This window comes from Uloborus diversus, unplaced genomic scaffold, assembly GCF_026930045.1.
Source record: "Uloborus diversus isolate 005 unplaced genomic scaffold, Udiv.v.3.1 scaffold_11, whole genome shotgun sequence".
NCBI lineage: Eukaryota > Metazoa > Arthropoda > Arachnida > Araneae > Uloboridae > Uloborus > Uloborus diversus.
This window is the reverse complement of record NW_026557765.1, coordinates 4,822,154-4,842,713: the sequence shown is the minus strand read 5'-3', so window position 1 is coordinate 4,842,713 and position 20,560 is coordinate 4,822,154. Positions and strand designations below refer to the sequence as shown.

The following is a 20,560-nucleotide window of genomic DNA, read 5'->3' as shown; positions in this document are numbered from 1 at the left end:
ATGAAACTATGAAATCTGACTGTTTTCAAAACATTCTTTATGGGTGTATATGCGTCTTTCTTCAATCAAGAGATTCAGCGAGAACCCCCCCCCCCCCTCCATGTAAAGAAGACGAGGGAAAGCTTCTCATTTCTGACGACATTCATGTATAAACGCCAAGCATTGCGTATTGAATTACAGAAATGACAAAAAACTCTTATCATTAACTAAAGGGAAAGGGGTATAGTGAAGTGTGACAAAAAGAGGGAAAGGTGCTCAAATGCAACAAAACGCCTGACATTATTTGTTCACATCCCCTATTGAATGTTTAGGGCATGTCAAAACTGTCGAGAATCACTGCATTAATCCGAATGAACTTTCAAAACTTCTTATCAATAATTACCATTATATTAAAGTAATCCAATTAAGAATTTTCTTACAAACCAAATACAGGGTTAGCATAAAAGAATATCCCGGTTTTAAAAATTTATATCTCATAAACTATTACACTCACCACTATAAATGATACATAAAGATAAACTGAAAGTTTTTTTTTTTTTTTTTGAAGTTATGAAACTATTTAAACGTCCACGTTCCACATTAGCGCAGCCAGAAATTCCTTCCGGAAGGGGTATTTTGGTCACAACAGACTTAACACGTACGTGTATTAACTACTGCAATAGGATTAACAACAATGTTAAAACCAAGATTCAGTTTTTGCAATGGTGGTGTAACACTGTCTTTGACGAAACTCCATAAAAAAAATATCACGTGGGGTTAGGTTTGGGGATCTGGCTGGCCAACGCATAAAGGGGAAATCATCATCACCTGCAAGGCCAATCCAGCGTTGCGGAACGACAGTGACACAGCGAAATGTGTCACAAGGGGGGGGGTAACCCCCCTTCCCCCCGAAGGTACATTAACATTGTTTTCAATCCTAATACAGTAGTTAATACACGTGTTAGGACTATTCTGACCAAAAAACCCTTGCTAATGTGGAACGTGCGCGTTTAGGTAGTTACGCACGTTCAAAAAACTTTCCCCGTTTATCTTTATTTTTATGTATCATTTATAGTGGTAAGTGTAATAGTTAAGGAGATATAAATTTTTAAACCAGGGATATTCTTTTTTGCTAACCCTGTATTTGCGCACAATTTATGTTTTCCCAATTCGCAACTCCAGAGCTCGAATACGCTACCTAGCGATGATTTACAAAACTACCGAAAAGGGTAAAATATTGCGTCTCACGTTTACCTTTTGAGGTAAAACATAGGCAGTTTGTTTTGTGTATTTTGTTAATGTGACGTCATTCGATATCTAAATTTGCTATCAGCAACAGAAATCGTTGTGTCCTTAAATGTCATTCTTCAGTTTCTCGAGACAATGTTAGTTTCTACTATTTCCCCCGAAAAAGTGAGACTATTGTCGTAAATGGCGAAAGTGTAAGCAAAAGAAAACTGGATCATCAAACTTCGAACTGGCAAGACAGTAACACACAATATTCTCATCTGTTCGAAGCATTTTTCGAAAGAAAGAAGAGATATATATTTTATCAAGTACCGTTTTCTATTCTTATTAATCTGAGTGGATATGAGTTTTTTTTTTTTTTTTTAAATCTAAAGCTTCAACGGAGGATCTAAAACCATTAGTTACCAAAACTAGAGCTTTCATCTCCGTCTAGTTCAAAAATAATTGATTTAACCAACCTTATATTACGACATCATCTAATTGGAATAGACAGTATGAAAAAAATATTCTTGAAAATATTATAGCAGAACGGAATGAAAAATGTGTAACCGAGAAAGAGCATTTAGAATTTGACATAGCAAAAATAAAAGCTGAGAATTTTAATCGCTGAAATATTTAAGTGCACCAACTTTACTTTTTTGCTCTACAAAAGCTTAAATTATCGGCTTAAGAGTTTCGCCCGAAATTTGTTAAGGATTATTGTGTTAGTATTAGGAAAAAAACTGACGTATCTTAGCGAGATTTTGCTTATCAATTAAATCATTTCTATGATGAATGGAATAGTTCATGAAGAACTGATGAAGATCGAATTCAACATTATGGAAATGGCTGCTTGAGAACAACTTGCTATTGGATTTGCATTTATGCTTAACGTTTAGTACTGCTTTTTGACTCCTTATCTCTTTCTATATGGCGCAGAATACCGGTAAGAATTAAAATATTCATTTCAAAAGAAGAAAAAAGAAAAAAAAAATCACACAAACGAACAAAAATCACTGTCTTTCGCTAGACTTAATAGCAATTTTTACATTAAGGCATATGATTGTTATACCTTTTTCAGCCGCCATAGACAGTGGCTTCAGTGCCCCCTATAGTTTATTGGCGTTGCGAATAGGATGTTAAAAACTAAAATACAATATAGACATTTATATTGAATTCTATTTAAGAGCGGTTATTTCTTAGCTTTATGCCGCAGTAAAGAAGAAAATGTAAACTATTTTGTGTTGTGCCGTGGGGTTGATTTCCATCCTTAGTTTCTGTACGAAGAAAACATTTACTACTTTGCGGCCTTTTGTTCCACCCATTGTTTTTCGGGAAACGGCTACATAACAACCAATCTGGGGAAGTATTCTAAGTCAGGAGTTAGAAAAGTTTCTTCAATGGACTTTTTCACATCTTTTAAATGGAACAAATGTTTCGTTTCCTCCTGCTAGGAGATAGTAGGACAAATCCAACAAAATAAAAGTTTTAAAGTAATTTTGGTTGAAGTGTAAGGCGTACTGAGCCAGTAGCTTTGATCAAGCAACTATCCTTGCAGGCATTGGTATACGCATTAAATTGGGTGAAATAAAATGGTACGAAACTTTTATATTTTTCCTTACTATGTTATCGTAATCAGGGCTCATGGTATAGGCGAGACTCTTGTGAAAATTACGAATGACAGAAATACAAAGTAAAGAATTTTAGATCGTTCGAAATGGTGCCATCAGAGAAGTTAATAAATATATTTTGAAGAAAATATAAAAACTCAGACTCAAAGATGTTGGTATGCGAGTAACCATATAGATTAAAGCGACAATAAATATTGCAAAAAATTACACTACTATTTGGCAAAGTTTTAAATAATACATAATACAGGGTGGTTATAAAATAACGTGAGCTGTTCAGAGCCCTCTAGCAAGTGAAGTATTGGACGAAACATTGCCAAATTGGGCGTGCATAGCAGACCATGGGATTTCGATTTCTGCTTTAAAAAAATAATACCAAAAGTCACCACCAGGGGGAATTTTGGCGCTGCAAAAGTGTATTACTTCCGAACACTGAAGAATTAAATGCCAAAAAATGCAGCACACATGAAGATTTTTGCTACAAATAATTGTTGCTTACAAATGAGGTTCAATTAAACCAACAAGAAATTTCAATTTGTAAGAAGAGAAGAATTTTAACAAAAGTCGTCAGGAAGAAATTTTGACGCGTCAGAAAGGATTTCTTTCTGAATAATATTCATGTAAGAGATGGTGCACCACCCCATGTTGGGCTTTAGGTACTGAGTGTATGGCGGCAACATTTCTTTGATAGCAGTTTTATTAGTCACGCATTTCCTACGGCATGGAGACCGTGGTCGCCCAATCTTTCACCTTGTGATTTTTAATCATCGGGATTTCGTATAACGGTGTTGTGTATCTGCTACATGTTCCCGATATCTCATTTTTCAAAACTAGAAAAATGTTACAGGTAGGCGAAATTAATCCCCTTCCCCCCCCCCCCACCCCAGAGGTGTGGAAAATTTTGTGCATTGTATGCAGTACGTGGAAAATCTCGATGTTGGTCATATTGAACCTCACTTGTTGGTAAAAATCATATTTTGTGAATACAATTGATGCATATTATATCAGTAACTTACTGCAGTGGTGTAGCTAGACCCGACTTTCGGGGGGGGGTTACTTCTTATATATATATATATATATATATATATATATATATATATATATATATGTATAATCGCTTGGAATTTTTCCCCTTTCTTCTTTTTTTTTCTTTCTCTTCTCTCTTCTTTTTCTCTTTTTTTTTGAGGCTAACTTTTCGGGGGGGGTTTTGTCCCCAAACCCCCCCCCCCCTTAGCTACGCCCCTGTCAGTAAGCATTTAATCCTTCAATAGTCACAGTAATACACCTTCTCAACGCCAAAATTTCCCCTGGTGGCGCTTTTTGGTACTATTTTTTTTTTCTTTTTAATTTCAGAAATGGAAATCCCATGATCTACACTGCGTATACCCATGAAATTTGGCAATGTTTCGTCCAATACTTGACTCGCTACAGGGCTCTGAACACCTCACGTTATTTTATAACCACCCTGTATATAGAACTTAAATTTAAAAAACAACATTTTGTTTTTAAATATTAAAATATAAATGAAACTTGAAAAAAAAATGGGTGAAAGAGGTTTTTTTTATCTCATACCTTTTTCTTCTTCTGTTTCTCCGGGATACTCTTTCGGAGGCGTCTGTACAGGTTCGACAATGACTTTAGTAGGCTTCTCTGTTTCCAAGGTGATTCTGAGAGGAGAAAACAAAAACACATTAAAGATATGACAAAAGGTCGGAAATAGAACAAAATATTGCACGCGCTTCAGCACGCATCAAAACTCCGTAACTCACTTCAAAAGAGACCCACAGTATCTAATTTCATAGCTCAATATTAAATTAAAAATATTAGAAGACGTATGAATGTATGTCGATTGTCTGTCCCAAGAGATTTAATATCGAAAATCGAAATAGAGAAAAACAATTTTCATGTTAACTGATATTCGTAGTTGACATTTTTTTTTGTTAATGTCTGCCTTTTAAAAAAAATAGTTAAATGTTTCTGATTATTGAAATCTATTTTAATTGAACGCTTCTGTTTCAAAAATAAAATTATTATATTTAGTTTCATGAAATTTAATTTTAATTACTTAAGTTTTTTTATGATTTTTACTCGCAGACGATTAAAATGACATTTATTGGAAACATACATTTTATCTCTTTAAGGAAAAGAAATGTGTATGTGTGCCTGTGTACATGTTGTTAAAAATTAAACTAACATTCAGTAAAGTAAAAACATGCCTAATGATACTATTTTCTTTTTAAAAAAAATTATAAAGTAATGACTCCTGCAATAAGATTGAATTTACATTGATGATGCGAAAATTAAACAGTTACTTTGTGATTCCTCTTTTTTTTATTTATGTAATTCAAGTTCAAGGAGTGTTTAAAAGGCACAGAATTAATTAAATGTACTTTAAAAATACCAACAATATTTGTTTCAAACATGGTTTTCTTTTTTTAACTTAAAAGTTTCACATGAATGTTACGCTTGTTAAATATAAATAAGGAAGCAAATGTTAATATATTAATTTAACAAAAAAGCAGAAAAAAATGGGGGTTTTCTGTAAAAAATATCGTTAAATATTTTCTAAAAGCTAAATTAACTAGATACTTGAATTAAAATATTTTAAAAAACGGGAGAAGGCGAATAAGTCGATCTGTGTCGGTTTATTTGTTCCGTATTATAACTCAGGAATTATTTTCTGGGCTGGAAAAAAAATTTGAGCGTAAAATATTCTTAAATTTCAGCTGTTTTATAATATTGGCCCCAAATAAAGTATAAAGGTGAGCCTCTTTTTACGCACCTGTAACTTTTATTCTCAGTTTGAAACAAAATGTTTCATTTTTTTTTATCTGCATTATCCCCTTCAAGAAATTGCCTTTTTTTTTTTTTTTTTTTTTTTTGTAAAAATATCATAATTTCGTTTTCGAATTTTCAGTTTTTTTGAATTGAAGGGTAAAAATGTCTTTTATATTTATTATAATCTTTTTAATGATGGTAAAACGATACGCCGCACAATGGGGCGAAAACGCCAAAAAGAGCTTTTTAAAATGTTTTTAAAGCTCTCTCGCTTGTTTGTTTACACATACATGTTATTATGGAGTTTTTTTTTTTTTTTTTAATTTGTTTCGGCTCAGGGTTCAAAGTTCACAGGTTTACGCAGCTAATTCCTTTTCAGAGTCTTTCTACAGACCATTTATGACTAATTAATATTAATTTCTAAGAGGACATTTTTTTTAGAGTGTTTTGAAAAAAATAACCTTGCTTCCCAAATTTTCGGTGCTGATCAAAGCTGATTTTCGGTTTGAGAATTCGATTACTCATTTTTTTCGTCTTATTACTATCATTGGACACGAGAGAAATTAAATATACCCGCCTTTAATAAGAAAAAAAAATTATACACTGCTTAAAAACAATTTTTGGGAGTTCCCGCACTCGTGGTTCTTCAACTTTCTAAAGGCTCCCTTCAGCTTTGTAGTAGACGAAGGGCTCTAAAATTCCACTTCTGATTGCGTAAGAGATATTTGCACATTTGTATAAATTTTCATTGGTATAAATTTATTAATCCTCAATTGATTTAATATAGAAAAAAAACCATTTATAAGCGCTTTTTGACGTCTTCGCCCCACTATGCGCCGTGCAGAAATTAGATCCGATCTGTTCAACATCTCAAGCTAGTTTCTTCCATATTACGAATTTCAGCCTTCAATATTATATTGGCCCTTTAGAATACGGTTGCAATAGAACAATAAATTTAACCCCTTGACGTGCAGCAATGTCATCTAGGAGTCGTTATTTATTCCATGTGCCACTGGTGAATGAAGTCTCCGCGGCGTCATTCATTTCAAGTGCCACTAGGGACTGACTTCCCCAAGGCATCATTGATTTCATTTCATTGCAGACAAAATTCTCTAACATGTCATTTCATGTTCTATTGTAGATTGAATTTTTCAATAAGTCATTCCTTTCATGCGCAATTGTATAGAGGTTGAACGTCAGTTGGTTTCCCTACGACGTCATTGGTTTCACGTGCCATTATAGACTTGGGTGTTTCCAAGTCCAAGATGTCATTCGTTTCAAGTGCCATTGTAGCTTGAATTCTTCAAGAAGTCATACATTTCACGTGCCATTATAGGTTGAATTCCCTAAGACGTCATTGATTTCACGTTCCGTTTGACTTGGATGTCTTCGAGGCGTCATTCATTTCGCGTGCCATTGTAGCTTGAATTCTTCAAGAAGTCATTCTTATCATGTGCCATTGCAGACTGAATTCTCCAAGAAATCATTCATTTCATGTGCCATTGTAGGTTGACATTATAGAATTTGGTGTCTCCGAAACGCCATTCATTTCAAGCGCCATTGTAGTTTGAATTCTCCAAGAAGTTATTCATTTCATGAGCATTGTAGACTGAACGTTCGAATAAGTCATTCATTTCACGTGCCATTGTAGATTGGAATTATCGAAGAAGTCATTCATCTCAACTGCCAATGCAAGTTGAATTCCCTAAGACGACATTGATTTCACGCGCCATTATAGGTTTTGAAAACTACGAGACGTCATTCATTTCAAGTGTCATAGTTACTTGAATTCCCCAAGAAGTCATTCATCTCATGCGCCATTGTAGACTTAATTCTCCAAGAAGTCATTCATTTCACGTGACCTTGTAGACTGACGTCTCAGAAACGTCATTCATTTCACGTGCCATTTCAAACTCTTGGACGTCTCAAAGACGTCTTCGTATGTCAAGGGGTTAACGCTGTAAATAAGGAGGGAAAATCGTCCTTGGAACATGCTTCATCTGTCAGAAGTATCCTTGTTTTTATTTTCTAAAATAAAAAACTGTCCCTACGCACTAATAATTTGAATTTTATAATGAATACAGAAAAACAAAACACAATCAACAAAGAAAAATAACTACTTTCAACTACATAGGAACGGTATCAAATTATGCACAACCACGTGAATGGCCATAATTTACCACACAAAGCTTCCAAAAAGTTTCATTGTCTTAAGAAAAACATTGCACACATAGGAGGGTGATAAAGAACAAAACCACCGACTCGGAAAAAAGGGAATTTCTCTCGGCAAATAAGTTCTAAAATATTTCACAGGGAAGATTAGCGATGAGTAAGGATCACATTGTTCTGTTTTGTTTTTCTTCGTGGAAATTAGACGCTATCTAGACAATATGAGTCATTGGGATCTAGGTAATGCATGAGATCATGTGACTGTGGAATCCATAACTTATTCTTAATGAAATAGAATTTCTTTAATTAAGTAAGAAATTTACATTTTTATTCAATAACGTGGGGGAAATTTCAGACAAACTATCACCGTTTAGCATTTTAGTTGAAAATACATAAAATAACTATCTATGTATCGCAATGTATTGCAGAAATTAACTTTAAAAGTCTTCAATTAAGATGTTGTAGTTTTATCTTTCGTGGTAATTTTATTTTTTTCGTTTCTTCCCAACGCACACTTTGTTTAACTATATGAAACTTTCCTTCGAATTAACGTATTGTATCTTTCTTATGTTCCGAATCCTTTTCCCAGATCTAAATTATTTAATTAAAATTTAAGCTCGATCAAGAAATCTAAAAAATATGTTGTTACAAATTCTGTAAATAGTAATTATTTTTGTGATTAATTTGTCGTAATGTAGCTAAGTTTGGGCGTTTATTCCATTATCATTCATCTAGAATTATTGTAGTAACGTAACTTGATAATAGTTTCTTGTAATGAATATACAACCCCCTGACATTCGACTGAAGTATACGGTCCCCCTATTTTTTCATTGATAAAATTTGTGAATGAATAAAAAGAAAGTACGAGATATTTGTAGAATGTTATCGAAACTTCTCAATGGAACATTGTGGAAACTTTTCAAGGATTTATAAATAGCCTCCACGGCATAAATAGTGAGTCTCGATTGAGAGGTTGTACTGAGAGTGAGCTCTGTTTATTGCGAAGCATTTCGCTGTGTTGTTTTTCGTATTTGGATGTAAATACGTGTGTAACCGTTGAGTTTACGGTGTCGATTGATATTGCTTAATTGCTGATGATTAATTTAGCAGTTGTTGACGATCTTTCCTGTACATAGTGTAAATAAATCTCCTGTGTCTTTCTCAAGAACTGTGTCATCATTTCAAGAAAGTTGGAAGTCGCGCCGGATTTGTAACAATGTTTTTTTTTTTTTTTTTTTTTTTGTAAAAGTTTAGTTGTGTTTTTACTGCTTTCGAAGTTACCGTTTCAAACTGGTGCAAAACGTTAAAACTAATTAAATAAAATCCTTTTTTACGTCATATTAAAGATTAGGGCGTTCTTATTATTTATTTATTGGATAAATTTAGAAAAAGAATAAACTGAAATAGAAAAGGAAAAAAAACCGAAACATTCGGAAAAATTTAAGTTAAAACAAAATTCTCTTGCATTTTATCTTAACGAATATATGGATACAGTGAATTTCACTTATAAAAACAATTTGAAAGAAATTTAAGTAAATGCATTTATCGCATCAAAAAAATCATTTTACAATAACTGCTGTGGAACTAAGGTTTACAAGGCTTATAAGAGTTAAAAACAATTTAAGTTTAACAATGAGGAGAGAGAGAAGTTAAAACTTGGGGACGATTTCGGTTGACAGCACCGTTGGGGGGAAATGTAAACAATGCATTATTAGGTTTGAAATCTGCTACAATGATGAAGTTTTGAATTTTTCCCCCCTCAATTTGAATCAAAAAGTAGTACAGTTTAAAATAATAGAATATATTATGCATTGTGCAGAAATTTTAGAAGCAACAAAAAAATGTCACCGACTTACAAATTTTGCAGGGTCTAGTTCCATGTATAGTTCTTTTTAATCACTCGATTCAGACAACAAAAAAAAATCAAAAGAGACACTTAAAATTCAACCAATTCTTACATTGCCAATGAGTAGTATTCCTTGTTTCTAACGGTAAAAAATAGTCATAATAAATCTAATAAATTTAATTTTCTTGCGGTATCTTTTAAAAACGAAACACGACTGTATTTAAACACCAAAATAATTAACATTCCACATACAGGCATAAAAGCGGTTTAGTACACAATAAACTCGGAAGCACTTCAGATTACACAAGTTAAAGCACTTTATAGCGTCATTAAATCTACCATTTCACGGTTTCAAAACATATTTGCCCCTTAATATATTACGAAGCTTCTTGTTGAAAGACGACAAAACCATCATTTTATACGAGTCCTATAAATTTGGCGAAAGATTTGGCGATGCTCTAACGATGTGACAAAATCTCATAACGGCAGCTTTTTCCCAGCATTGTTTTTCAAGCTTATTACTTGAGACAAATGGCCATAACGATGTTACTTTCTTTCAATCAATGTGGGTTTGTTGGTCAATTCATTAAGACTTTCTTTCATTGTGTCAATATCTCTGAGAATGTCGGTAATAAAGCAATGAAACTACCAATAAGTATAAATCTAGGCGTTAAATTTTATGTGTTTACATTTTTGTTTTATTATTGTTCCGTGAAAATATTGAGGTGGGTATTAAGAGCAATTGCATTGATTCTTAATGCAAGAATAAATCAAGTACCATAAGGACGGGTTGATTTATTTATGACTAGCAAAAATACCCGGCGTTGCCTGGGTCAGTAATAATTATTAGAAAAAATCGTTACTTGCTTTTGTTTTTTGTTTTAAGTAAAAAAATTTAAAACACATCTTTTTGACGTGATTAAAAATCGAGTTTCTTCCTTACCCATAAAACTAAAATAGCAATAAGTATAAAGAACAAAGTAGTATTGATTTAGAAACGAAAGCACTATATTTAAGCATATACAAATTTAAAAAACATGAAATTAATCTTCTCATGTTTAAAAAGATTAATCTGTTGATACTTTTTTTTTAACATGGAGTCTAAAACCTTCTCTGTATGGCTAATTAAGTACGAAGTGATTAAAAAAAAGTAGCTGCGCTCGTAATCCCCTTATACTTGCTTTAGTTATTTCGGGAAATTTCAATCATTGTGGCTCTTGGTGCGATTTTACCGAATTTGCGAAAGTCGTTTCGAGGTACCTTCGATGATGCTCCCCCATTCTTTCCTTCCTTTGTAAAACGATATGATATTAATTTTCGTTACAGAGATATCGTCGCCAGATGCTGAGATATTTTTGGTCACCATAAAATGGCGCTAAACATCGAAATGTTACCAAAATAAGTAATAAAATTTGGTGATTGTTTGAAATTGTGCAAAAAGGAAAATTAATGGAAGTTTTTGTGCTGTTTATGGATTTGCCTAATTTAGTTGCTGGATTATTTAACACAGTAAAAAAAGTCTTTTGAAAATTCTTTGATTGGCGATATTTTGTTTACATGGTGAAAGCTGAGAAACATTATGACGTAGTCTTCGGCTTCAAAAACAGCAACGTTGAAAAAACTGCCAAATGCATCAGCTACGGAAATCTTTCTGCAAAAATTTTGGCGATCTGCTGATTGTTTGGATAATGAGTAAGTGTTCAATTAGCATAAATAATAATAAAAACCATTAATTACATTAAAGTTCCGTTTAAATGGAAAATCATCAGCCAAATCATGTATTATTTGCCAATCTTGTGCAAAAATCTTACTTCAAGATTTGACTTGAGAAAAGCCTTGAACAATCACGAAAAGCAAAGAAAGTCAACAATACAACAATTGTCGCTATCGACAGGGAGTTGAGATAATACACTAAATACTGTATTGAGTTGAGGAAAGCCTTCGAACATGGATCTAAAAAGCTCATAACTCGTTTTTTATTCTATTTAGAAATTTCGAACAGGTGCCATCTTCAGCAGAAAAATCAGAGCTTTCGATGGACATATAATGTAAATATGTGCAAGTATTTTTTCATCCCAATATTAGAGAATTTATACAAAAATTGTGTTTTATTGCCCCCCTAAGGGGGTTTTGCCCCCCATAACGGGACGAAAACTACCCTATGTGTTATTCTGATGCATAAGCTATATTATTGTAAAGTTTCATCAAAATCCGTTCAGTAGTTTTTGCGTGAAAGAGTAACAAACATCCATCCATCCATCCATACATCCATACATCCATACAGACAAACTTTCGCATATATAATATTAGTAAGATTAAATAATATACAAGTATTAGCGTACTAAAGGAAGCCTACTAAACGAAGGCTTTTTTATTTCTTTCTTTCTTTTTCTTTCTTTTTCTTTCTTTCTTTCTTTCTTTTTTTTTTTTGAGCAATCACGATTGCTTATTGCTTTCATTTGACTGTTTTTGGCGTCCTCTATCATTTTATTTTCCCACCGCCACCCTCCGCACCATCACCGTCGACCGGCTCCTCACGATGCTGCTCCTATAGCGAAAGCAGTCTCCAGGTTGCGTCCATATCCTACGCTTACACGCATAGATACATGCACAACTACACACACACATACACACACGCGCACACCTACACACACACAAACACACACGCGCACACCTACACACACACACAAACACATACACGCACATACACCTACACACACCTACACACACATACACAAACACATACACACACAAAAACACGTGCACACACGCATATATACAGACACCTACACATACACATACACAAAAACATACACACACACATACACACAACTACCCACACATTCATTCCTGCACACAGACACAAACACACATGCCTACACACACATACACATATCCCCTACACACAAACACACATACCCCCTCCCCCACACACAAACACACACGCCTACATATACACACTCGTGATTGCGAAAAACATAATTTGAATTCAAGATGTCAAAATTCAATTTTTTTTTCTGTAACATAAAGAGTAAAAAACTTATTTCATAAGCAGCGCTGGGTTTTCTAGTTCATTTATTTACTAGAAAGTCGCCCGTCAAAGGGGGACGGGTGAAAATTTCTTCTACATTTGAACGAAGCCATTGTCTGCTTGGTGATATTTTGATATTTGAAATTGTAACCCTAACTCCAGTGGATGAACCCTAAACTCCAGTAGTTCGTCTCTTCACCCCCTGAAATGACAGTCTTACCAGTAAAACAGTTAAGTGACCGGATTGAGTTCAGCCTGGTCACCATAAAGCCTTTCCCTGCATGTCAAACATTACCAAAACATATTATCAAATCATCATGCCATGGCGCGAGTTTTATTGTTGAAACACGTGGGTTACTCGATCATCGACTATTATTTATATGAGGATTTATTTATTTTTAAAGTGAAGCACCGTTTATACGTTTCTCTTTTACACATTTTTATCATTTATACGTTTCTTAAATTGGTCACTGCAGAGTCCAATACATATTAACGTGTACCTCTTATGCTTTTTTTCATTTATGCGCTTTGTCATGCAGTCCCTTCAAAAACGTATAAACGTTGTTTCACTATAACAAAAATTTCGAATGGGCACAAAGTTAAACGGCATAGCTTAAAGTCACTCTGGTAACTCCACGCAAATTTTACATGTTTTTATTTTCACACATACTTATAAATCTAAGACACGTTAATTATCTCATAAGTTTTCTACTACCTTTTTTTTTTAAATATTCATTCCAAAGGAAATATCTCACAAATTATTAATTAATTATTTATTAAAGTAATTTAAAATTATTTGCTCTCAACAATCAACATCAAATCAATACTTTTTTTAAAAAGGCATTTCCACTTAGTTTATTAACATTCCACTCAAGAAAAGATGAAGTAAAAGTTTCAAAAGAAAATGAAGTGAAGTGAAGTGCAACTGGAAAGAGCTTCAAAACTCAAACTGGAAACTAAAACAACTTTCTTGGTTCATTAATTCCCAAGAAATTGTGCATAAAAAATGAACATAAATAAAAACAAGTGAACTTCTTCACAAATCATTCCAGATTCCGGGAAGGTGCATCCATAAATTTTAATTTACGCTAACAGGAATCTGGCAACACTCATTTTTTTCTCTCCGGCGTTCCACACTGAGGCGGAAAAAAAGTTGATCGATTTCGAACGAAAGACAAATATTGATCGCTTTCCCACCCTCAAGGCGCTATACAAATTACTGATGTTTTTAAGGTCTTTGCATTGGGAGAAAACTTTCTGTCCAAACCCTTTAAGCTGATCGGATAAACTGATTGGAAAGCGTAATTGCTTTCGAGAAGATTTTCGAAGGTTGCAAAAGCATAATTCATAAATGAAATTTTTACTAAGTATTTGGGATCTCTCTCTGTCACTCTCTCTCTCTCCCCACACACACATTTAGATTTTATATATATATATATATATATATATATATATACTAGCAAAAATACCCGGCGTTGCCTGGGTCAGTAATAATTATTAGAAAAAATCGTTACTTGCTTTTGTTTTCTGTTTTAAGTGAAAGAATTTAAAACACATCTTTTTGACGTGATTAAAAATTGAGTTTCTTCCTTACCCATAAAAATAAAATAGCAATAAGTATAAAGAACAAAGTAGTATTGATTTAGAAACGAAAGCACTATATTTAAGCATATACAAATTTAAAAAACATGAAATTAATCTTCTCATGTTTAAAAAGATTAATCTGTTGATACTTTTTTTTAACATGGAGTCTAAAACCTTCTCTGTATGGCTAATGAAGTACGAAGTGATTAAAAAAAAGTAGCTGCGCTCGTAATCCCCTTATACTTGCTTTAGTTATTTCGGGAAATTTCAATCATTGTGGCTCTTGGTGCGATTTTACCGAATTTGCGAAAGTCGTTTCGGGGTACCTTCGATGATGCTCCCCCATTCTTTCCTTACTTTGTAAAACGATCTTATACATATAAAATCTGAGTATCTATCTATCTATCTATGTCCAAGCTTCTTCTCCCGAACGACAGTGAACTGACCATCGAACCAGGTATCGATGGATTCGTCATCTTCCCGTCTTCATGTTTGGCTATTTAACATAATCCTCCGATAATAATTAGCGGAGATATCAATTAAAAATTATTAATTATGACTCTTAGATTTCAAAATAAAATCCATATTTTTCGAAGGCTTTCCTCCATTCAAATTATTATTCAGTGCTTCAACTCAACTTTCCGGATGAACGCTTTTATTAAAATTTACAGCGTGAAGAAAATCATTGAGATGAAAGATTTGTTGCCATTTCTTTTTCTCGAATATAAAGAAATAAAATTAGGCTTTTGTTTTAAGGCTTTTCCTGTAATCAGGATGTTTAAGTTGTTTACTTTTCGATTATTTTGCCGTAATCTGCAGCAAAATTTTGCTGTTTTTTTTTTTTTTTTTGTTCAAGCCTGATTGTTAAATACGCGTCACATGACATAACTTTCATTTTCGAGGAGGACCGTGCACGTCGTAAAGTAAATGAGTGATTTACAAGTTATTTGAGTTCTTTGAGGGTTTGTACCTGGAAAACGGATTGATGTAATTCTTGTACGACCATGTGGATAAATCCATCCAAATATTTATCTGAGTGGTATGTTGCATTAATAAACACCCGGGCAACGCCGGGTAGTAGACTATTTTATGTAAAAAGCGGATTGTTATTGTGCATTAATATTTCCGATATAGTCTATCAGCTGTAATTCAGTTTAACGTGAGTAAAGATTATAGTTGATAATGCATATATTTTCCCCTTTTGTGCTGACTGAAAATGTACTCATAACTTGTATCATTGATAACGATTATTAACGTTGATGAGGTGTTTTGGCAAAAATGTGTTTTACTGGTGTTTTGCAAACCTTGCTTTACGCGCATTAATTTATTCCTTAACGCGTTAGAAACTAGTGTCAGTGTACTACAAAAGCATCAACTGGACTGCTCTTACATTTTTTAGGTAGCCCGTGCAACGCCGGGCACGCAGCTAGTCTTATACATATAAAATCTGAGTATCTATCTATGTCCAAGCTTCTTCTCCCGAACGACAGTGAACTGACCATCGAACCAGGTATCGATGGATTCGTCATCTTCCCGTCTTCATGTTTGGCTATTTAACATAATCCTCCGATAATAATTAGCGGAGATATCAATTAAAAGCTATTAATTATGATGCTTGGATTTCGACATAAGATCCCTAATTCTTGAAGGCTTTCCTTCATTCAAATTATTATTCAGTGTTTCAACTCAACTTTCCGTAACAATGCTTTTATTAAAATTTGTAGCGTGAAGAAAATCCTTGAAAAGAAACATCTATTGCCATTTTTTTCTCGAACATGAAGAAATAAAATTTGGCTTTTGTTTTAAGGCTTTTCCTGTAATCGGAAGATTTAAAATGTTTAATTTTTGGTTATTTTTTCCGCAATTTGCCGCAAAATTTTACTGATATTTTTTTTTTTTTTTTTGTTCAAGCCTGATTGTTGAACACGCGTCACTTCACATAACTTTTATTTCCGAGGTAGACCGTGCAAAGCCGGGCGACGCAGCTAGTATGATATTAATTTTCGTTACAGAGATATCGTCGCCAGATGCTGAGATATTTTTGGTCACCATAAAATGGCGCTAAACAGTTTCATCCGAAATGTTACCAAAATAAGTAATAAAATTTGGTGATTGTTTGAAATTGTGCAAAAAGGAAAATTAATGGAAGTTTTTGTGCTGTTTATGGATTTGCCTAATTTAGTTGCTGGATTATTTAACACAGTAAAAAAAGTCTTTTGAAAATTCTTTGATTGGCGATATTTTGTTTACATGGTGAAAGCTGAGAAATAATATGACGTAGTCTTCGACTTCAAAAACAGCAACGTTGAAAAAACTGCCAAATGCATCAGCTACGGAAATCTTTCTGCAAAAATTTTGGCGATCTACTGGTTGTTTGGATAATGAGTAAGTGTTCAATCAGCATAAATAATAATAAAAACCATTAATTACATTAAAGTTCCGTTTAAATGGAAAATCATCAGCCAAATCATGTATTATTTGCCAATCTTGTGCAAAAATCTTACTTCAAGATTTGACTTGAGAAAAGCCTTGAACAATCACGAAAAGCAAAGAAAGTCAACAATACAACAATTGTCGCTATCGACAGGGAGTTGAGATGATACACTAAATACTGTATTGAGTTGAGGAAAGCCTTCGAACATGGATCTAAAAAGCTCATAACTCGTTTTTTATTCTACTTAGAAATTTCGAACAGGTGTCATCTTCAGCAGAAAAATCAGAGCTTTCGATAGACATGTAATGTAAATATGTGCAAGTATTTTTTCATCCCAATATTAGAGAATTTATACAAAAATTGTGTTTTATTGCCCCTAAGGGGGCTTTGCCCCCCATAACGGGACGAAAACTACCCTATGTGTTATTCTGATGCATAAGCTATATTATTGTAAAGTTTCATCAAAATCCGTTCAGTAGTTTTTTCGTGAAAGAGTAACAAACATCCATCCATATATCCATACATCCATACATCCATACAGACAAACTTTCGCATATATAATATTAGTAAGATATATATATATACTAGCTGCGTGCCCGGCGTTGCACGGGCTACCTAAAAAATGTAAGAGCAGTCCAGTTGATGCTTTTGTAGTACACTGACACTAGTTTCTAACGCGTTAAGGAATAAATAAATGCGCGTAAAGCAAGGTTTGCAAAACACCAGTAAAACATATTTTTGCCAAAACACCTCATCAACGTTAATAATCGTTATCAATGATACAAGTTATGAGTACATTTTCAGTCAGCACAAAAGGGGAAAATATATGCATTATCAACTATAATCTTTACTCACGTTAAACTGAATTACATCTGATAGACTATATCGGAAATATTTATGCACAATAACAATCCGCTTTTTACATAAAATAGTCTACTACCCGGCGTTGCCCGGGTGTTTATTAATGCAACATACCACTCAGATAAATATTTGGATGGATTCTATCCACATGGTCGTACAAGAATTACATCAATCCGTTTTCCAGGTACAAACCCTCAAAGAACTCAAATAACTTGTAAATCACTCATTTACTTTACGACGTGCACGGTCCTCCTCGAAAATGAAAGTTATGTCATGTGACGCGTATTTAACAATCAGGCTTGAACAAAAAAAAAAAAAAAACAGCAAAATTTTGCTGCAGATTACGGCAAAATAATCGAAAAGTAAACAACTTAAACATCCTGATTACAGGAAAAGCCTTAAAACAAAAGCCTAATTTTATTTCTTTATATTCGAGAAAAAGAAATGGCAACAAATCTTTCATCTCAATGATTTTCTTCACGCTGTAAATTTTAATAAAAGCGTTCATCCGGAAAGTTGAGTTGAAGCACTGAATAATAATTTGAATGGAGGAAAGCCTTCGAAAAATATGGATTTTATTTTGAAATCTAAGAGTCATAATTAATAATTTTTAATTGATATCTCCGCTAATTATTATCGGAGGATTATGTTAAATAGCCAAACATGAAGACGGGAAGATGACGAATCCATCGATACCTGGTTCGATGGTCAGTTCACTGTCGTTCGGGAGAAGAAGCTTGGACATAGATAGATAGATAGATAGATAGATACTCAGATTTTATATGTATAAGATATTACGAAGATTGAAAGATTGAAGCAAAGGAAAAATTAAGATAATCTAGGCACAACTACGGATTTAAAAATTATACCAAAATATTTAAGATTTAAGCATGATGAAAAAAAGAGAAAATGCATAGGGATGCAAACAAAGTGAAGAACGCAAGTAAGCATAAAATTATCAACACTATTAGGCTGTTTTTCGTCAGTGGGTGTTAGCAGCATACCCTATTAGGAATCTCGCAGATTGCGGAACAAGTCACGAGTAAACAAAGTAAAAACATTTTTTGATATATCAAAAAACAGAGCTATTGTGTAAAATACCGAACTTGGATATAATGTTCTTTAAAGTAATGTAAAATAGATGTAAAATAGAAAAGATGACACCAATTTTAAAAGTAGATAAGAAATTAAATTTGTTGCAAAACCTGTTTAAAAAAATGGTAAAAAACTTCAATGGAGTCGTTTCTAAAATTTTAAAAGTATTTTTTTCTGAAAGAGCATGCTTAAAAATATAGGATCTGACCATTTTTTAAATCATTTGTTTAAGTTAAATATTTTAAAAAAATTACTTAAATCGGCGCGCTTTCTATGTTTAGGCTTCTGTCCGATGACATCACAAATGATGAAATGCCATTCTGTGTTGCCATTCACAGAGCAAAATACTTAACTCGCATCTTCACTCACGTGTATTGGCAACGATAGGGTTGATAGCAAGCGAAGAGCGTAATTTTAATTCGCTGCTTGATTATCATAACGTGGAATCGCGGTAGAAAAATGCGGCAAAGTGCATCATTTGTGGCGTCATCAAGACCACGCCTTGTTTGAAAAATCGGACCTTTTAAAAAATTCTTTAAAAATAACTGTTGGGAAAATAAAAGTATTTTCTGGGTCCATGTTTTTTTTTTTTTGCTTATTCTATCAATTTCAGTGACAAAAAGTATACTACTTTTGACTGAAGGAAAGAACCCCATTCAAATAAATGTCCCGCTTTCGCTTAAAAAAATAAATATTCAAAATTTTGAGGGATTTATCACGAAACTAATCGTTGAGCAGTGATTTTGGTTTCCACCTATGCGTCATTTATGAAGAATAAACCATGAGGTATAATTCCAAACAAACAGCAACACTTAAACCGGAATTCTCCGCATTATTTTATCGATAACTACTGGAAAATAGAGTATTGGAAATATTTTAGACTGGAACATTTTTTTAAAAATCCAGACACTTAAGAAAAATTATCGAAAAGTTCGGTTTAAAATAAAAACTTAACAGTTTAGTTAAATATCGTTTCATGCTGCTCGGCAACGTTAAAATGTAACATTTAAATTAAAAGATTAACGGATGTTGACTGTAATCTCAAAACCGATTAAGTTGGAGATAACAATTCATTATTTAATGCAGTGAAACGTAATTGAATTTTCATCATTAAGGAGAAACGATATAATGTAGAAGTAAATAAATGATCTGAGATATTCTCTAGGTAAAATATTTATCTATGCTTCAAAATTGAGCAGTAATTCCGTGAAGGGCGAATCAGTTAAATATTGAATTGTTCATTAAACACTTGGCAATTGTTTCAATTTCACATTTGATGAAGGATTGGAGACAAAGACAACTTTAAATTTGGACGCACCTTTGGAAAAGTGGCTGTCAACAAATGATGACATATTTTGAAGAAGGGGGGGGGGGTGATATTTTGTGGCACTGTGAGGGAGGAGGTAACAAGGAGTGTGAAATTACATATTTTTTTCTTGAGAATATTTTTATGAAAAATATCGAGACATATGACAAGGATGGAGATAAAGTGTGACACTTTGTGACATCGTGGGGGAGGGGAGTAGTTAAAAATATTTAAAAGAAGTTTCACAACATTTATGGACAACCCTAAAGACTAAATATCTGAGAGGAATGGGGAATACAAGCACTTTTATTCAATAAAGCGAAATAACGTACCAACATTTCTGCATTTTGCTGTTAGATTTGTCCGTAACTAAAACTTTTAGAAATCATACACTTTGACATCTTAAACTTTCATAAATATATTTTTTATTCAATCATCCATAACTAACTGATTTTGAAGTTCGTTAAAAAGCATTGTTTTTTACTTACTGGTTGTGCTTTAAAATGCTAGAACTCAAGTTCTATAGGAGCTACAGAATAGTATAATACCTTATTTTGAAGCAAAATGTATGTTCTCAAAATTCTAATACTTGATGCCACATTTTCATTTTTTTATGTCATTT

At 33.3% G+C, this 20,560-nt stretch overlaps 1 protein-coding gene across 1 annotated transcript in view; it reads right to left on the bottom strand.

Annotated features, from left to right (window-relative positions):
• LOC129232132 (uncharacterized) overlaps positions 1-20,560 on the bottom strand; it is a 238,751-nt gene that overhangs the window by 7,140 nt on the left and 211,051 nt on the right. The window contains exon 2 of the mRNA XM_054866373.1: positions 4,407-4,501. Coding sequence (XP_054722348.1) covers positions 4,407-4,501 — 95 coding nt within the window. The remainder of the gene's footprint in view (positions 1-4,406; positions 4,502-20,560) is intronic.